General features: G+C 43.7%; 4 protein-coding genes across 4 annotated transcripts; all 4 read left to right on the forward strand.

Annotated features, from left to right (window-relative positions):
* The first annotated feature begins 714 nt into the window (after positions 1 to 714).
* On the forward strand, positions 715 to 3,797 carry LOC129584032 (uncharacterized). Its single transcript, XM_055476120.1, has 3 exons — positions 715 to 1,237; positions 1,643 to 2,320; positions 2,468 to 3,797. The coding sequence occupies exons 1-3, from the start codon at positions 1,113 to 1,115 to the stop codon at positions 2,601 to 2,603; spliced, it is 939 nt and encodes a 312-aa protein (XP_055332095.1). The 5' UTR covers positions 715 to 1,112; the 3' UTR covers positions 2,604 to 3,797.
* A 164-nt stretch (positions 3,798 to 3,961) lies between these two features.
* On the forward strand, positions 3,962 to 6,441 carry LOC129583987 (toll-interacting protein A-like). Its single transcript, XM_055476060.1, has 9 exons — positions 3,962 to 4,129; positions 4,190 to 4,270; positions 4,403 to 4,495; positions 4,751 to 4,786; positions 4,975 to 5,072; positions 5,213 to 5,261; positions 5,497 to 5,615; positions 5,710 to 5,861; positions 5,987 to 6,441. The coding sequence occupies exons 1-9, from the start codon at positions 4,085 to 4,087 to the stop codon at positions 6,157 to 6,159; spliced, it is 846 nt and encodes a 281-aa protein (XP_055332035.1). The 5' UTR covers positions 3,962 to 4,084; the 3' UTR covers positions 6,160 to 6,441.
* Positions 6,442 to 6,862: 421 nt separating this feature from the next.
* Positions 6,863 to 10,775, forward strand: LOC129583951 (T-complex protein 11 X-linked protein 1-like). Its single transcript, XM_055476013.1, has 10 exons — positions 6,863 to 7,330; positions 7,577 to 7,757; positions 7,859 to 7,955; positions 8,019 to 8,042; positions 8,116 to 8,278; positions 8,542 to 8,599; positions 8,736 to 8,872; positions 9,178 to 9,356; positions 9,457 to 9,805; positions 10,305 to 10,775. The coding sequence occupies exons 1-10, from the start codon at positions 7,159 to 7,161 to the stop codon at positions 10,511 to 10,513; spliced, it is 1,569 nt and encodes a 522-aa protein (XP_055331988.1). The 5' UTR covers positions 6,863 to 7,158; the 3' UTR covers positions 10,514 to 10,775.
* Positions 10,776 to 11,239: 464 nt separating this feature from the next.
* Positions 11,240 to 14,978, forward strand: LOC129583954 (nucleolar protein dao-5-like). The gene is made up of 6 exons (XM_055476016.1): positions 11,240 to 11,546; positions 11,610 to 11,744; positions 12,274 to 12,639; positions 12,724 to 12,891; positions 13,272 to 13,865; positions 14,304 to 14,978. The coding sequence occupies exons 1-6, from the start codon at positions 11,363 to 11,365 to the stop codon at positions 14,624 to 14,626; spliced, it is 1,770 nt and encodes a 589-aa protein (XP_055331991.1). The 5' UTR covers positions 11,240 to 11,362; the 3' UTR covers positions 14,627 to 14,978.
* Positions 14,979 to 14,989: the final 11 nt, after the last annotated feature.

Below are 14,989 nucleotides of genomic sequence, written 5' to 3' on the forward strand. Positions count from 1 at the left end.
ATGCTGGGCGTGCCCGCCTCCGGGTGCCCATTGAGACGCCCATTTATCACCACTCGGCGCTGTATAGTAGCTTGCCTTCATATAGATATTCTTCCTTGAAACTCGAAAAGTTGTTGATTTCTAAATTCTAGAAACGGCACGCATCTTTAATTGGCATGCACCTTTAATTCATGTTTTCTCGGTTTTGTACTTTTCCAATTTTAATTTACATCGAACCGATTTAAATTTAATAGCCGGCCAAAGTTTTATTGGCATAGCTTATTAAGTATTTACCTCTGGACTACCTTAGAATTAATTACTGAGGTAGTGAGGTATATTGATTATGGAAATGTATACTTATTGTACTTGCAATTTGCAAGCAGAGTGAATATTTACACTTTGTAAAACCGGTACAATGTACGGTTGTACATGTAACTGCTAACTGCATATTAAATTTGTATTTACGTGTCCGAAAGCATACATACAGTACAAAAAAAAATTAACAGAGTACCGGAATAGTAAGTCCGGTACGTACAAGTTGTTAACCACACTTGCGGTATAGTACTATATTAATTTTTACGAGTTAGTAAGTATGCATTCGTATATTATGTGAAGAGACTGGCATGGAAAGAGCAATTGATATTGCTTCCGGCGGTTCTCAGTTTTCGGTTTTACTAATACTATGCTGTCTGTGTATATGCTGTACACAATATTATGTTTGCTTTCCCGAGAAAACCCAGATTAACTGTAGTTGTCGTAAAAACATTAAATATAATTCCATACAATTCGGCCAAGTCGATTGTCAAGATTTGCGTATACAGAACTTGTGGTTTCTTCTGACAACTCTTAATTTTCTTTCTCGAAGTCGGCCCTGGCAAACTTGTAACGCTGGAGATTATCGGACGAGTGTGAAATATTATGATATAATATTATAATTCCGTGTGTCGGTTTTCGTAACATTACGGAGCGTTTGCATTTACACCCTGCGAATTCCGAGCGCACACTGATTCTGTTATGTGCGTAAAAGTGCGGGGATTACCGGCACACCTTCGTTCCAGAGTTTGTGTATCTAGTTTCTAGTAGCGTACAACTTACCCCTGTAAATTAAACGAATAATCATACTTGACAAAAAGATGGACCAGTACATTCGCGTCCTGGATGAAACGGATGAAATTCTCAGTGTTGCCGAACTTCCGGAAGATTTGTTAATAGATGTTTTCCAGTGTCTGGATTCCCACGAGCACCTCGTACTGAAAAGGTTTGCACTTGTAGGCTTGGGTGAAGCTACATATGCTGCCACAACTCTCTTACCTAATATAAATAAACGTAGCGAAACATAAAATTAATTTTCATAACTACATAGAAGTGCAGTATAGTCTACCATGGTTATAAGAAAAAATGGTATGTAATTTATTGCTGTTGCCGTCATGTGCAAATAGAAGCATCTACAGATTATATATATATATTTGCATGCTTACAGATAGTCTGATAGGCGATTTTCACCAGTGCGATACTTGTACATAGTTATTTAGTGTAATAATATTATAATGATGCATTATCATGTTCACTCGTATTTCATCGTCAGTATCAACTTGAGTCTTCATTGCGTTAACAAAACTACTGCAAGCTACAGTCTGTCATTACAGCATGTTAATTTGCGCAGAGTGTGTCGAGCCTGGGAATATTTGCTGAATTCCGGAACATTCACAACGGAAATTTTCATTAACTTCTCAAAACCAATAACCGGCAACGCGCATTTTGATCAGACCACTGCTAACAATATTCTGAAGTGCATGACATTCGCCAACGTTTGCCGCTCAACAGCCCAGCGCTTAATTATTCTGGGTCCTTTTCGGACCGATCGCGCAGTACTCTCGCCCGCGGAAGTGCAAATCCAGGAAATGATGTTCCGCAACATACACCGCGCCGTCCGCCAGTCGCCGGACTTCTGGAATCCAGCCAACCGTAAAGGTCACTTCGTGCTGCATCTCGCCGGCGTCGCGGCGCCGTATTTTCATTTGAACATGTTGGTGCAGAATTTACTGACACGGGCTACGTGTATTCGATATCGTCTGGAGGACGTGGTAGTCACCAACATTTTCGGGGAGAACGATAGCGCGAACGGCAGTCGCTGTTGGACGGACGCCGGTGTCGTGATTGCCAGAGGAGGCGGTAGAGTACAGCGGCGGGACGAGTTTATCGAGCAGCTGGCGGATTTGATTGAACGGGACATAGCGCCGGTTGGCGTTCGAGAACTGGAGATGCTGAAAATCTTGGTGCGGGGGGAACTGCTCTACGGACAGCAGAATGCACGCCGAACCGTTTTACAGACCATCAAAATGTATGCTACGTACAGGAGTTTCAGCACTCGTGGCTGTCGATTGTCGTTTATACCAGCAGCCTTAATTAGGCTGATCTGCTTTTGCAATTTTAAGATGTTCGGCAATTAATTAAGCGATGCAAAAGCTAAGCATGTTATTGCTTGCAGGTTTGAGCCCGGTCTGCAAAAGATTACCGCTCAGCAACTGGCCAGCCTGAATTTGACCGGTTTGAAGAAGACAACGCTCCGTGCTGTTTGGGATGAAGTATCCAAGTTAAATTTGATTTTTCACGCTTGTGGGTAGTCTTGCCAAATGCTGACAAAGCTTGGGATCGTTATTCTTTTTAATGTTTTAATCTTGCGCCGCTTACATGAATGAGTTGCCTGCAATATTTGTAACGGGAGCATTTATACAGATTACTGTACATGTATGTACACTGTAGTTATGTACAGAATACAGTATGTCATTATTGTGGACTTGTGATATTATAGGACACCATCGCAATTCGGGATGAAGTGTATTATGTGTCAAAATGATGGGAACTGCGTAATTCTGAGTTTAACCAATGTTAATGTGTGGCCCTAGCATAACACGCAGCTGGCCCTAGCATAACACCCTAGCATACAACCGGAGAAGTACTGCCTGGATGCTGCTGTAGAATGGCAAGAAACAACCCAAAAGACTTCCCATCCCCTGATGCGAGAAAACTCCAGAAAGCATGGGATGAGCCCATAGTCGTAAGCACCGTACAACGAGTGCAAACGGCAATCGGGAATGACCTCTCCGGTCAAGCGCGGTTCCTGGGTGTCAGCACAAAGGAAAATGGAGCGTGGCTGGGAGCACTCCCAGCCGCCTCACTGGGCAATCTCCTCACCGATTCCGCGGTCAGGATCGCCGGTCATTACCTCACACCGTTGTGTCTGCGGGGATTGGGCGGATGCCCGCGGCTACCACGCCCTCAGCTGCAAGAAAAGCCGTGGAAGAATTCCTACCCATAAATGTCTGAACGCTATCTGGAAGCGCAGTCTCGCCTCCGCCGGCTTCGAAAGCGAATTGGAGCCACAAGGTATCTGCCCAACAAGTAACAAGCGCCCTGACGGTGTTACGCTGACACCATGGGAAAGAGGGCGAATGTTGGCAAGGGACGCCACGTGTGTTAACACCATGGCCATTTCGCACATCTACACGTGCGGGAGCGGCGGCAGCACAGGCCGAGCAAAGCAAGGCGGAAAAATACCGGGACATCACTCCGAACTACCTTTTCAGCGCCTTGGGCTTCGAGACGGTTGGACCGCCCGGACCGGAAGCAACTCGCATGATGACAGTAGTTGGACAGAAGATTCAACAGGAAACCGGCGAAAAGCGGGCCATCGAAATCCAACGAGGCAATGCGGCATCTATCCTGGGAACGGCACCGATGGGGGCAAATTTAGATCAAATGTTCTCTGTGATTAGGCCGCATGAGTCAGTTGATGCTGTGTAATAAGTGAAGTTTCTTGAGCGTTTAAAATGAAGTTTATACCAGCCGAATAAAAAGTACTATGTTACACGCAGCTCCGAAACAACAACACGCCGAAACGCCGATTACTCCAGCTTTCTCAGGTAGCCGCTCGACGCGCTGGTTGACTCGGTCGCTTTCAGTTTGTTTTCGACCAGAGCAGACGAAACGAAGGTACGAAGTGAAAAGTGGAAAAAACTATTCTACGAGTATCTACTATAATTTATAATTCAAACTTGGAGAACCCTTATTTACGTATTCATTGATCCTTGTTTTATCTTTCACAATGATGGATTCGGATAATGAGAGACCGTTTAATCGCAGAGATCGGGTATGGATGTGACAGTCAACTAGAGAAAGCTCGCCTAGCGTTTCTTCCCGCTTTGCGTAGGTGATGCTGCAAATTCCCGATGATTTTCTTCGCATTCCCACACCTGCTGGCCAGTCGGATGATCAGCGTCCTCGAAGCCAGGTACAACTTTTGTAGTTTTCTGTTGATCAAAAACATATCATTAGCTTCCGGGCATCGGTTCACCCTTTGCAATAACTTACCGTGATCATGCTGTCTTTTGTCAGATCATGTTTTTAAGATTGTTTATTTCAGTCACAAAATGCGGCACAACCGCAAGTTGTCCGTACAGCTAACCCACGCGCAAATGCCGTGCAACAGGGAAAGCTAAGTGTTACTATTGCTCAGGTATGGCTGTAATTTTTAAAACAAAACTGGAAACATATATTATATTGATATACATATTGCACTTTCTGTTTCTGTGTGGCTCTCAGTACGAGTAGAAATTTAAAATTTAATTAATACCATACTTTTAATTTAAAACCATTTAATTTATGTCGAGACATTAAATTTTTGTTTACTGTTGTTGCGTCTACTCTTCCTGGATAGTTTCAAAAGCTCACATTAAGACTAATCATTAAGACGCAGTATTTCTACTTGCAGGCCAAACTTGGGAAAAATTATGGCTTGACTCGAATGGTAAACTAATTTATACTAATATACTCGCACAGTACTAGACTAATAAAACTGAAATGCTCGCGAATTCGGAATCGATCATTTGCGTGCGTACTGATTCTTTGAGCTTTTTCGGGTCTTGATATCTCGGGCCTGGATTTTTTCCTTATTGTTTTCGACGCACGACAGTAGTTATTTGTTTCATGTTTCAGGATCCATATGCTCGCATACGTATTGGACATTATGTGTTTGAAACGGAAACCGACGCCAATGGCGCCACTAACCCGCGCTGGGACAAGACGTTTCAGTGGTGAGCGAAAATCGACAGATTAAACAAAAGAAATTTTAGAACTGTCTGTTGTTTGCATTTTGTACGAGGTAAGTTAGTAAAACAAATAATGTGATATGATTCTGCCTAAAAATTCCGTATTGTACAAGATTCCTTTGCAGTTATGTTCCCCAAGGGATTAACTCTGTGTACGTGGAGGTTTTCGATGAGGTATGCAGTATGCTTGATGTGTGGCATCACTGATTCAGATTGTATTTCATTCTCTAATAAAACTGGAACGTTTTGATGTCTGTTAAGAAATAAATTACGGAAACTCGGACTTGATGCTAACTGTTTAGCAATCGGGCTGACAACCATTCATAGTGCACCTCGAGAGCGAATTTTCAGATTAATGTGCATGAAATTGAACATGACTGGATGTCTACGGAGAGTGTTTGGGTTTTAGCGCACCTTCGGAATGGACGAGAGAATTGCATGGGGCCATTTCACGATTCCCCAACGAGTTTTCGAAGGAGATGCCCTGGATGACTGGTTTCCATTGAGCGGAAAGCAAGGCGATCAAAAGTGAGGAAATTTTTACTAGCGCTAGCTGTTAACTGCATTTATTTATTGTTGGGCGTGGTAATTATAAATCTTGTGATACTTTTGTACTTTATAGGGAAGGGATGGTTGAGATTGTTTTCTCTTACGAAATTGTACAAACCGTACCTTCGTACACCATACCCGGTGGAGTGGTTATGATGCCCCGACAAGCACCTTACGGAGCGCTGCCTATGGCGCCACGCGTTCCCTACACCGTGCCAACTGCCGGTAAGGACAACGGGCATCTTTAGTGCTTTCGTTTTCTTCTAACCGTAACGTCATACAATGCGTAAACGACGGGGAGACTGTTTATGACCGTCGGATTGAAATTGTTTGTTTTGCGCCGTTTACAGTGGCGCAGCAGCAAGCGGCTATGATGCCGATCCAGATAACGGATAACGATGTGAAGCAGGTGAAGGAGATGTTTCCCAATATCGACGAGGATGTTATCCGATCGATCCTGGAGGAGAAGAATGGTCACAAACAGGCCGCGATCAACGCGCTGCTCTCTATGACGGAGACGTGAGCACTGCGCCTGCTTTTTTCTTTTTGTGGTCCTGTCAACACCGCATTGATCTTGATTTCCGTTGATTTGGTTCTTTTTATGCACTTTCCGGTAGCGGTTTATGATTAGCTCTTTTTTTATTTTTACTACCTTGCGCAGTCTGTTTGTGAATTGGTTGAGTTCAGTCATTTTGTTGATCTTGTGCCATGCCATGTTTATTTTTAGTGCCATGCCTGTTTGTGTTCTAAAGCAGCTGTATGTACATTTCACAGTTGATGTAAAATTTTACGGCCAGCACTGTTATTTCTTTATCGTTGAGCTGCGGTTCGTACAAAAACAAGTTGCGTATTTCACTTTCACAAGAAGCAGACAGTCAGACACTTCTATGAGGACTGGTCAATACACTTACCAATCCTTCAGTTCACCTCAGTTTCAGGAATGTTTTTGCTGCGCTCGATCCGCTAGGCACACGGAAATTTGCAAATTTGTGATGAAATGTTTTTCCTGGTACGGCCATTTCAGTAATTTAACTTTTCAATTGGTTTTGAAACTGAAGAAACAGTAGCATTAGCAATAAAAAGTTAAAAACTACTCATGGTCAGTAGGTGCGGTAACTGTGGAAGGTGTGCATTGCGGTTGCGACGTGTCGCATGAAAATTAATCAGGGCGGCAACTAGAAGGGGAAGTTTAAACAGATCTTTTTGAACTTACAGTACGCAAACCGTTTAGTTGTCTGTTATCATGTTTTGATCAAAACAGCACAAAATTTTTACTGTCAACCATAAAATGATAAATGTGATATTGTTTATTGCTGCATATACTTTGGATTGTGCTCGTTCCAGGAGAAGGAATTTGCAGAGTGGAGGCGAAACCGTAGCTCGAGAAGCTCGAGACCGTAGCTTGTCCTGGTATAAATGTTACGTCAGTCATAAGTCACAAGTGGCATGCGAGAACGGAGTACTACGTACTGCTAAAATCGGATAAATTCACGGTTGGACAGGAACAAAAGTGTTATTTACAATGGATGAGAAAGCTGCTGATGATGATTCCATTTCCCGCTCGTCAGTGGATACCCAGGGCACCCCCTCATCGCCAGTACCAGCCTCGCTGAAACGTGTTACAGATGAAACGGGAAGAGCACCTCCGAATTCTCCTGCCAAGCTTCCCTCCAGCAGCAGCCATCCGCAGCCAGGTTAGTGCCTCCGCGCGTGCTTTGTCAGTCGCGCCGTACGTGTTTTGAAAGGGTGTTTTGAAGGCAGACTTGCTGTCTTAACTAACCGTTTCTCCAAATCGGACTAGTAGTCAGGTTTGATGAATGTCTGATGGATGTGCATGATCATGTGGTTGGTGCATTTGTTGAAGCTTAAGATGTACATAATTACTGCACCTTTCTTACTGAGCTAGTATATTCAGCCAGAAGTGGAAGTGTTTATTGCAGGACAGTCGTCGCCCGTGCGGATTCCCGGCGCTGCCTCGCCCACTCGTTCCCCGTTCGACCTGCGCAATTCGCCCGAAGCCGTCGGAATGGAGCGCTTGCAGAAGATGATCCTGGCGCACGAGATCGCGCTGAACGATCAGTTCCGCTTGGAGAATCTGGCTTCCCCGCCACCACCCAATACGTACGCGCAGCGTTTTGTAGTGATGCCGTTTCGCCACGCTGAAATCAATCGCAGCGAATCAGATTTCTCAGTACTGCATAGTAATATTTTGCATGCTGCAGAATGGAAGCGCACATCCGGGAAACTATTCACCAGGCATTCTGGGATGCGCTGCAGACAAGCCTCAACGAAATTCCGCCCAACTATTCCCACGCTCTGGTACAGTACTTACGAAAGAGCTGCAGGCTGCTAGTTATCTTACTGTTCTGCTGGTGTGTCTAGATTTTATTGGAAGAAATTCGCGAGGTGAGTGAATGGATTCTGGAAAGCTGGATTTGCGAATATCGATGGAAAATAATGAAGGATGGTGGTGTTGTAGACATTGCTGTCGTTTCTGCCAAGAAGTCAGAATTCCCTGTCGGAGCTAATCAAAAGCAACCTGGACATGGCTCATATCCGAGAACGGGCAGAACTGGGCGTGTTGGACATTAAAGAAGTTGCTGGATTTATCATCGAAACTATGGGCAAACTCTGTGCTCCCGGTAAGTTGATGTTCCTGAAAACGCTGCAGCTTTCTAAGAAATAGAAAGCGTTCGTATGGAAAAAACTTCGTACATGTTATTGATTGAGTTCGCAGCAGTTTTTTTATCAGTGGAGGACTGCAATCATATGATTCAGTCATCGGTGTATGTTGTTCTCCTAGATTTCTTGCTTTGCATTTGGCTTCGGAATGTTTTTACATGCAACTACCTTTGTTGAAGATTAGTCCTGCGTGACTTGACACTGATATTGCGTGTCTGTTTAGCGAGAGACGAAGAAATTCGGAAGTTGTCTACTATTGACGATACCGTGGAACTGTTCAAGTAAGCGCAGTTAGTGGACGTGTAGTGTACAAGTTTAATACCAGTACCGATTATTCTGCTGCTGTTATTGTAATAGATTGCAGCTGTTGTATATGTTCCACTGTGTTGGACCACTAATAACTGTATTGGAATTTAGAGAAGTTTTCCGCGTGCTGGAAGAGATGAAATTCGATATGCTGAACTTCACCTTGTCGCAGGTGAAACCCATCATTGACCAGCATGCCGTGGAATATGAGCAACAGATGTTTGATGAGTTCCTCGCTACACAACCGGGTATTAAATGCCTATAGAACAGCAACTTCCTCATATCAAAAAATCCATATTGGATTGATGTATACTTCATTATAGGTTGTATGTTCTCTTGTGGGTTGTAAACTTGTAATACAGATAAACGTCGCTTGGAAGTTCTTGCACACATACTATAATTTACATCACTATAGTATAATTTATAATATATTGCGAATTATGCGATTTTATTCTATATTTTGGTTAACTTGATGAACTGGACCAGTTTGGTGGCCTTGGGTTATTAGCATGCTGAAAAGTGATTGAGCTGACTTACAAAATTTATTTTCTAGATCCGCTTCATATCACTAAGGAGTGGCTGCGTGAAACAGCACGAGAACTCCTCAGAGAAGCCGAAACCCAGCCTCCACCGCAAAGCACTTCACAGAGCCTTTGGAAGGTAACTCCCACCCGGCTGCTGCGCACCGCCTTCTTGAATTTGCTGGATGGTCATTTGGAGGTGTATCCTGAAGTAAATTACCCGAAGACTGCGTATTTTACTTATTGTAGAGAACGTAGTATTTTATTTACTGTTGAAATTATTGTTGGATAATTTGGAGCTTCGTACATAGACCCTTGTGGCGGATATCGCACGGATAGAGGCCGTCCAGCTGCAGTTGGACATCGCTCTCCTGACCGCCGCTGTGATATTGGTAACATGGAATAATCTGGGGAGCTTTCTCGGTCGTTTGGCGGATTTCAAGAGCAAGTTAAAGGAAGAAGTCAGGATTCTATTGGAGACACATGCCGTACGTGGCGACGATACGCTGGGCCAGATAGCGGAGCATATTGTCGAGCAGGTGAAGAAAGCGCTGCCGGAAAATGTTGCGGGAGAAAGTCATTGTGCAACTGCTTTAGCTGGACTGAAGGAGCAGATTGTTGCGCTGACAAATGCGGATCACGCCGTTCGACAACTTCTAGGTACATTATTATGGCAAAACGACCAGCTTTTCTACTTATTAGTTTTGACAATTGTCAATTACGTAGTGGGATCTTGCTCTTTATATTACATAGTGGGATAGTATGAAGTTCTGAAAATAAATAATACAACCAAATGAACCAACAACTGCAGATATTTCTACCACAATGTCTGCAGATGTTGGTTCACTTGGTTCTGAAATACATTATAGTACATCTAATGTATTTTAATAGTTTTACATTGTCATACATTCACATTATAGTACATCTAGTATGCACGTTAGCATATTAAATTAAAATATGAATAATTAAAATATAAAGCATTGATTCGTGCAGTAGAAAGTGGTTTCTAATATCGGTTTCTTTCGATCATATCATTCGGCTTAGAATATTCATAGTGGTGTTCTTATCATATGCCTTAGATTTTAGAATACAGGTGTTTCTGAGATTGTTCGAATCTGCGACCAGCTTCACTTGTAAAGTTGTGTGTTGTGGTTTGCAGTGAAGCGACTAAAGGAATTCGGAACTGCGATCCTTACCTCTACAGCGCGCGGGGTTCCACCGGCACTGGCTGTTGTGGAAAACGAAGTGACTCATGCCATTGGAATGTTCGCCAAGATTGTCTCACGAAATCAGATGGTTTTCGGAAAGCATTACACGCGGATTATTTCTCAGTTGGCTGATGAACTTCACTTGCGGCAAGCTTCGTAGATAGCTTTAACCGTCCTGCTTCTTCTCTCCTGGTCGTGCAATCATTGATGTACTTGTACAGATTGAAATGGATTTTTTTAATAACGTGTGCTTTTGCGAATCGGTTTCTGTATTGTTTCCTATCCTGGTGTAATGTTTCTATCTTTCTACGAAGTTGATCATTTAATTATCGTAAATGCGGTGCGCTGATTGCGTTTAAAGTAAGAAATCTGAATGGAGAAAGCTGTATTTCTGATTTCTTTGGAGAATCTGCGGAAAACCTCTACCCGGCATTTCTTTGCGAAATTTTTTATTGACTAAAATTGCATACTACATAGAACAAAAAATTGCATATCTATATACAGTAAACTTCCCAGTGTCTGGTATTCGCCCGAAATCAGAGCTCACTTCCAAAAGCGAAGCAGCAGTAGTACTTACGTCATTCGTATCAGACGTTGGGCAGAATAGTACTCCTGATTTTAGTAATTTTTTGCCTAGAGTGATTTCTACTCAATGACAAATGCATGAACGTGTTTGGAATAACTTTATCTCTAATATTTGATTTATTTCCACGCTTTTAACGGCTTTATTAACCCAATGGTCCCAATCGATCTAATACGGCGCTACTTTGTTGTTTCAAATGAGCGGTCTTGTAGTAACCGTGGAGGGACGGCAGCTACTTGGCCCATCCGAAACGTGTCGGTGCCGTTTGAACTCGCAGATGCCGTTCGTTCACTTCGTTGCGTTCGTGCCATAGTGAAGAGTCTGAAGACAGCTGGTGCCACTTTTGGCAGCTTTCTCATTTTAGCCAGTTTTATTTTGGCAGCCGTCTGACTTCATATCGTTTAATCTTTCCCTGGCAGGCTGGCCATGAGCGCCTCTGGTTATTCGCAGCTAACGTTGCCACAGGTGCCTCCTGGTTACGTTCTGCAGTTTGTGTCAGTGCAGGAGGGGAGCAATAATCTCAGCGAATTCCTGCAGAGTTATCCTGCCGTCGCCAGCAGTAATCAAGTGGAGGACCAGGAAAGCCAGAGCAGTGAAATGAACGAGTTCTGTACGTGGTTGATCCCCTACTCAGTGAACGATGCTTTAGGCTTGAATGGTTTTGCTTTGACAGTCTGCACTACGTGCAACACGAATTCCGAAGAGCCGTGCTGGGATCACGCGGATGCCGTCAAGGACCATGCAGTCGAGTTGGCTGTCATTACGCTGCCGGACTGTCTCTTCTTCGACCATAAACCGGGAATGCCCGGTAAGAGAATACGTGGTTATATAATTATTACACAAATTTCTCCTGGTTAATAGCATGATGATTTGATTAACTGTAGCCTGTATTTGATGTTTACTGTGTGAAGAGTGTTTAGTGCAGTGTTTTCTGATGTTGCTGTTGTCTGCGTTGTCATTGTGGTTCGATTTGCTGTTTGCAGCGCTTGTTATTGTATCGGCAAGCATTGTATTAAGTATTAGTTTTTAATGATGAATTTTTCAAAATATTTAATATCACGCCACATTCATTTGGCAACGCAACCATGTTTTCATAAGTTTATAACAAAAACAAATTTAATTTTTACGTTATTTGTTTTTCATTTAATTAATTTTTAATTATAAGCCGATGCAGATACTTCGGGAATTTTAAACCCATCCAGTTGCACTATCGTAAAAGTGAAAACCTCGTGACTTAAATTCTGAGTGCGGACGTTTTCAGGTTGGTAATCAACTAATCAAAAAGGCATGCTGTTTGAAAAGCTGACTAGTAAAAGAAACGATTTACTATTTTTCAGATAAAGGTGTCTTTGCACGGACAGCCATCGCGGCGCAGACCGTCTTCGGTCCGCTGATCGCCCCCATCCGCAAGACCTTCGTGGAGGACACCACGCTGGCGCTGCCCTTCTCCGACCTGGGCAAGAAGGACGCCGTCTACTTCGACCTGCGCTCCAGCCACACCTGCAACTGGATGAAGTTCGTCCGCTTCGCCGAGACGCGCGCGCAGCAGAACGTGGCCGTCTGCATCCGCGACACCGACATCTACTTTGTCACCATCCGCTTGGTCCCGCCCCGCGAGGAAATACGAGTGGCTTTTTCTGGCAAATATTCCGCCGTTCTGGACGAGGCGTTCCTGCAGGAGAGAGTGATGCCGTTTGAAGCAGGTATGATTTTGCTTTTAGTGGTCGTGGCTGGGTTTCGTTCGTTGGAACTTAGGAAGAATCAGTGCTTCGTGTTGTTGTGCACAGTGGGAGGCCACCAGATTGTGGCGGTGTTGGCCAGTGGATCCCAGGAGGCTGCGGCACCGGAACTACCCGTTCCTGTGCCAAATTCCCCGCAAAAACACCCAACACCACGGAAAAGTGCGCATGCTCCTCAGACGACCGAGGAGCCAACTTCGAAAAGAGGACAGACCAGTAAGTGATTGCTCTTCACGGTCATACCTCTGCAAATTATGCATTCCAAGTCACCTTATTATTTTCAGTATGACAGTTTTTCTTCATGTTTGCCATAATTTTTTTCATCACTGGCGTCAGATGTACGCCAGTAATGAAAAACTTGTTTCGTTTCTTGGAATTGAACGTACGCGATTGCTGTTTTATGCTGAATTTTTTGCGGCGAATATTCGTCGTGTTTATACTTCTGAAACAGAATCAGGGATCAGTTATAGCGCAAAACATGATCTTAGTTTTGATTACGATTACGTTTTTGGATATGATCACTTTTGGTGTTAAAAAAGGGGTGCAAACGTATAAGTTAGGTGCATTTGAGATAAATATCTCTTTGATTTTTTTAGCTCCATCGCGGGCTTTTACGCGCCCCATGATCCCCGCAGCAAAAAAATCCGTTGTCCCTCCGTCTCGTTCTAGTGTAGTTCGCAAAAGTCAGACGCCATCCGAACCGATTCGTCTTCCGGTTAAACCCTCCAAGACCATGGAATCTGACCCATCAGCCGGCGCTGCGCCACAACCCACCGTGTCTCCGTTGAGCGTAACCAGCTACGGATTGCGGTCGAAACGCGCCAGCATCCCAGCGGAAGAATTTTTTTTGGATAGTCGCGGGAAACCCGTTGTGTTTAATGGATCGTATTCGGACACCGTGTCTCCTGCACCCTCTCCAGCGCAAGGATTACGCGAGAGGGCGTCCCGGAAGAGGAATAAGGTTGTGGTGGATGTGTCTGTCGATGAGCGCGATGAATCTATGGATATTGTTCCCATTACACCAAAGAGTAGAAACAATCCACCGCGGGTTTCGGAGAGGTCTCGAAGAGATGCGGGTGGGAAGCGAAGTAAAAGTGTTGCAGAGAGAACGGTTAATCTCTTTGGACATAATTTCGAGGATCATTCTGAAGATGACGCGGATTGGGCCATGACTGACAGTAGCACTCGAAGTAAGTGAATAGAGAAACGTACACGGATGTTAGAGGAAAGAGCATTACATATTCTTTTTCAAACAAAGGCAACAGAGATGCACCAAACATAGGGCTTGTGTCCTATTTTTTGTATTTTTGGGAATACTACTTGAAGTTAATGATAACAACAAAAACTGCTACCCTAGATGCTTAAGAGTTAAGATAATACAGAACGTAACAGGACTGTTGTAATACAATTTAAAATACCCATAAGAAAAATTTAGCAACTGAACCGAACCATTAAAACGAAGCATTGTATGTTGAAAGTACTCTGTAGAGGATGTCACATTGTCTAGCGAAAGTATGAATTACGAACCACCAATCTGTCTCGTGACGTGTTGCTGAGAAAGATAGATAAAAATCGTTAGCAATATATCGGTGGACATATTTGAACACTAAATGAAATTGTTTTTGAAGGCCGTCGTTCTTCATTATCACGGAGCACCGGCCTTTCTTCGGACATTAGCAGTTCGGCCATAACCGAATCGGAGCGATCGTTTCCGGCTCAGAAGCGTTCTCCGGCAAAAACACATCGAAAAGCAGCCAGCACGCAGAATGGCTCCAGAACGCCAACGAAAACAGTGGTCCGACATTCGCCGGAGATTGACAATGCAGTCTGTATTGAGAGCCGTGAAGGTAGCGAAGAAATCGAACAAGTGCCTGCGCCGAAAAAAGCGAAAGTCGTGCCTGTCCTGACGAATGTGAAGAGCGGAAAAAAAGCAGAAGTCCTGATGAAGTGATGACATGATTGAATTGTTCCTTCCATTGGTGCTGGAGATTTCAGTACAAGTGAACGGTTATTGGTGATGGTCAGTAATCTGCTCAGTTTTAGCAATATTTTTGTATTCGCAAGGCTCTGTTTTATAATCTCTTAAAATTCCTGCCGGAATCTTGTCCTTAAAATTTCTCTTTTATTCTTTGTGAGAATGAACTGCACGTTCTTATTTGGTACAGAATTAATGCTTAAGTAGTGGTATTTGTTTGTAAAGCGATTTCCGTCTCTGTCTGCAGTAACGTGGTTCACTTGGTGAAAGTTCCTTGAATATTTGCTCTTTGGTTGTGTTACTGTGAGGAATAATTGGAGATGTGGAATGTGGAAACGT

Source organism: Paramacrobiotus metropolitanus, unplaced genomic scaffold (genome assembly GCF_019649055.1).
Source record: "Paramacrobiotus metropolitanus isolate TYO unplaced genomic scaffold, Prichtersi_v1.0 Parri_scaffold0000012, whole genome shotgun sequence".
Classification (NCBI taxonomy): Eukaryota; Metazoa; Tardigrada; class Eutardigrada; order Parachela; family Macrobiotidae; genus Paramacrobiotus; species Paramacrobiotus metropolitanus.

Excerpts from the sequence above, each read along its gene's own strand:
- LOC129583954 (XM_055476016.1), top strand. The coding sequence starts at position 11,363 with ATGAGCGCCTCTGGTTATTCGCAGCTAACGTTGCCACAGGTGCCTCCT. Across the intron at positions 11,745-12,273 it reads CCATAAACCGGGAATGCCCG|ATAAAGGTGTCTTTGCACGG; the intron begins GTAAGAGAATAC and ends ACTATTTTTCAG. Across the intron at positions 12,640-12,723 it reads AGTGATGCCGTTTGAAGCAG|TGGGAGGCCACCAGATTGTG; the intron begins GTATGATTTTGC and ends TGTTGTGCACAG.
- LOC129583987 (XM_055476060.1), top strand. The coding sequence starts at position 4,085 with ATGATGGATTCGGATAATGAGAGACCGTTTAATCGCAGAGATCGG. Across the intron at positions 4,271-4,402 it reads ATCAGCGTCCTCGAAGCCAG|TCACAAAATGCGGCACAACC; the intron begins GTACAACTTTTG and ends TGTTTATTTCAG. Across the intron at positions 5,862-5,986 it reads CTACACCGTGCCAACTGCCG|TGGCGCAGCAGCAAGCGGCT; the intron begins GTAAGGACAACG and ends CGCCGTTTACAG.
- LOC129583951 (XM_055476013.1), top strand. The coding sequence starts at position 7,159 with ATGGATGAGAAAGCTGCTGATGATGATTCCATTTCCCGCTCGTCAGTG. Across the intron at positions 7,758-7,858 it reads TCCCCGCCACCACCCAATAC|AATGGAAGCGCACATCCGGG; the intron begins GTACGCGCAGCG and ends TGCATGCTGCAG. Across the intron at positions 9,806-10,304 it reads CGCCGTTCGACAACTTCTAG|TGAAGCGACTAAAGGAATTC; the intron begins GTACATTATTAT and ends TGTGGTTTGCAG.
- LOC129584032 (XM_055476120.1), top strand. The coding sequence starts at position 1,113 with ATGGACCAGTACATTCGCGTCCTGGATGAAACGGATGAAATTCTCAGT. Across the intron at positions 1,238-1,642 it reads GAGCACCTCGTACTGAAAAG|AGTGTGTCGAGCCTGGGAAT; the intron begins GTTTGCACTTGT and ends TAATTTGCGCAG. Across the intron at positions 2,321-2,467 it reads GTTTTACAGACCATCAAAAT|GTTTGAGCCCGGTCTGCAAA; the intron begins GTATGCTACGTA and ends TATTGCTTGCAG.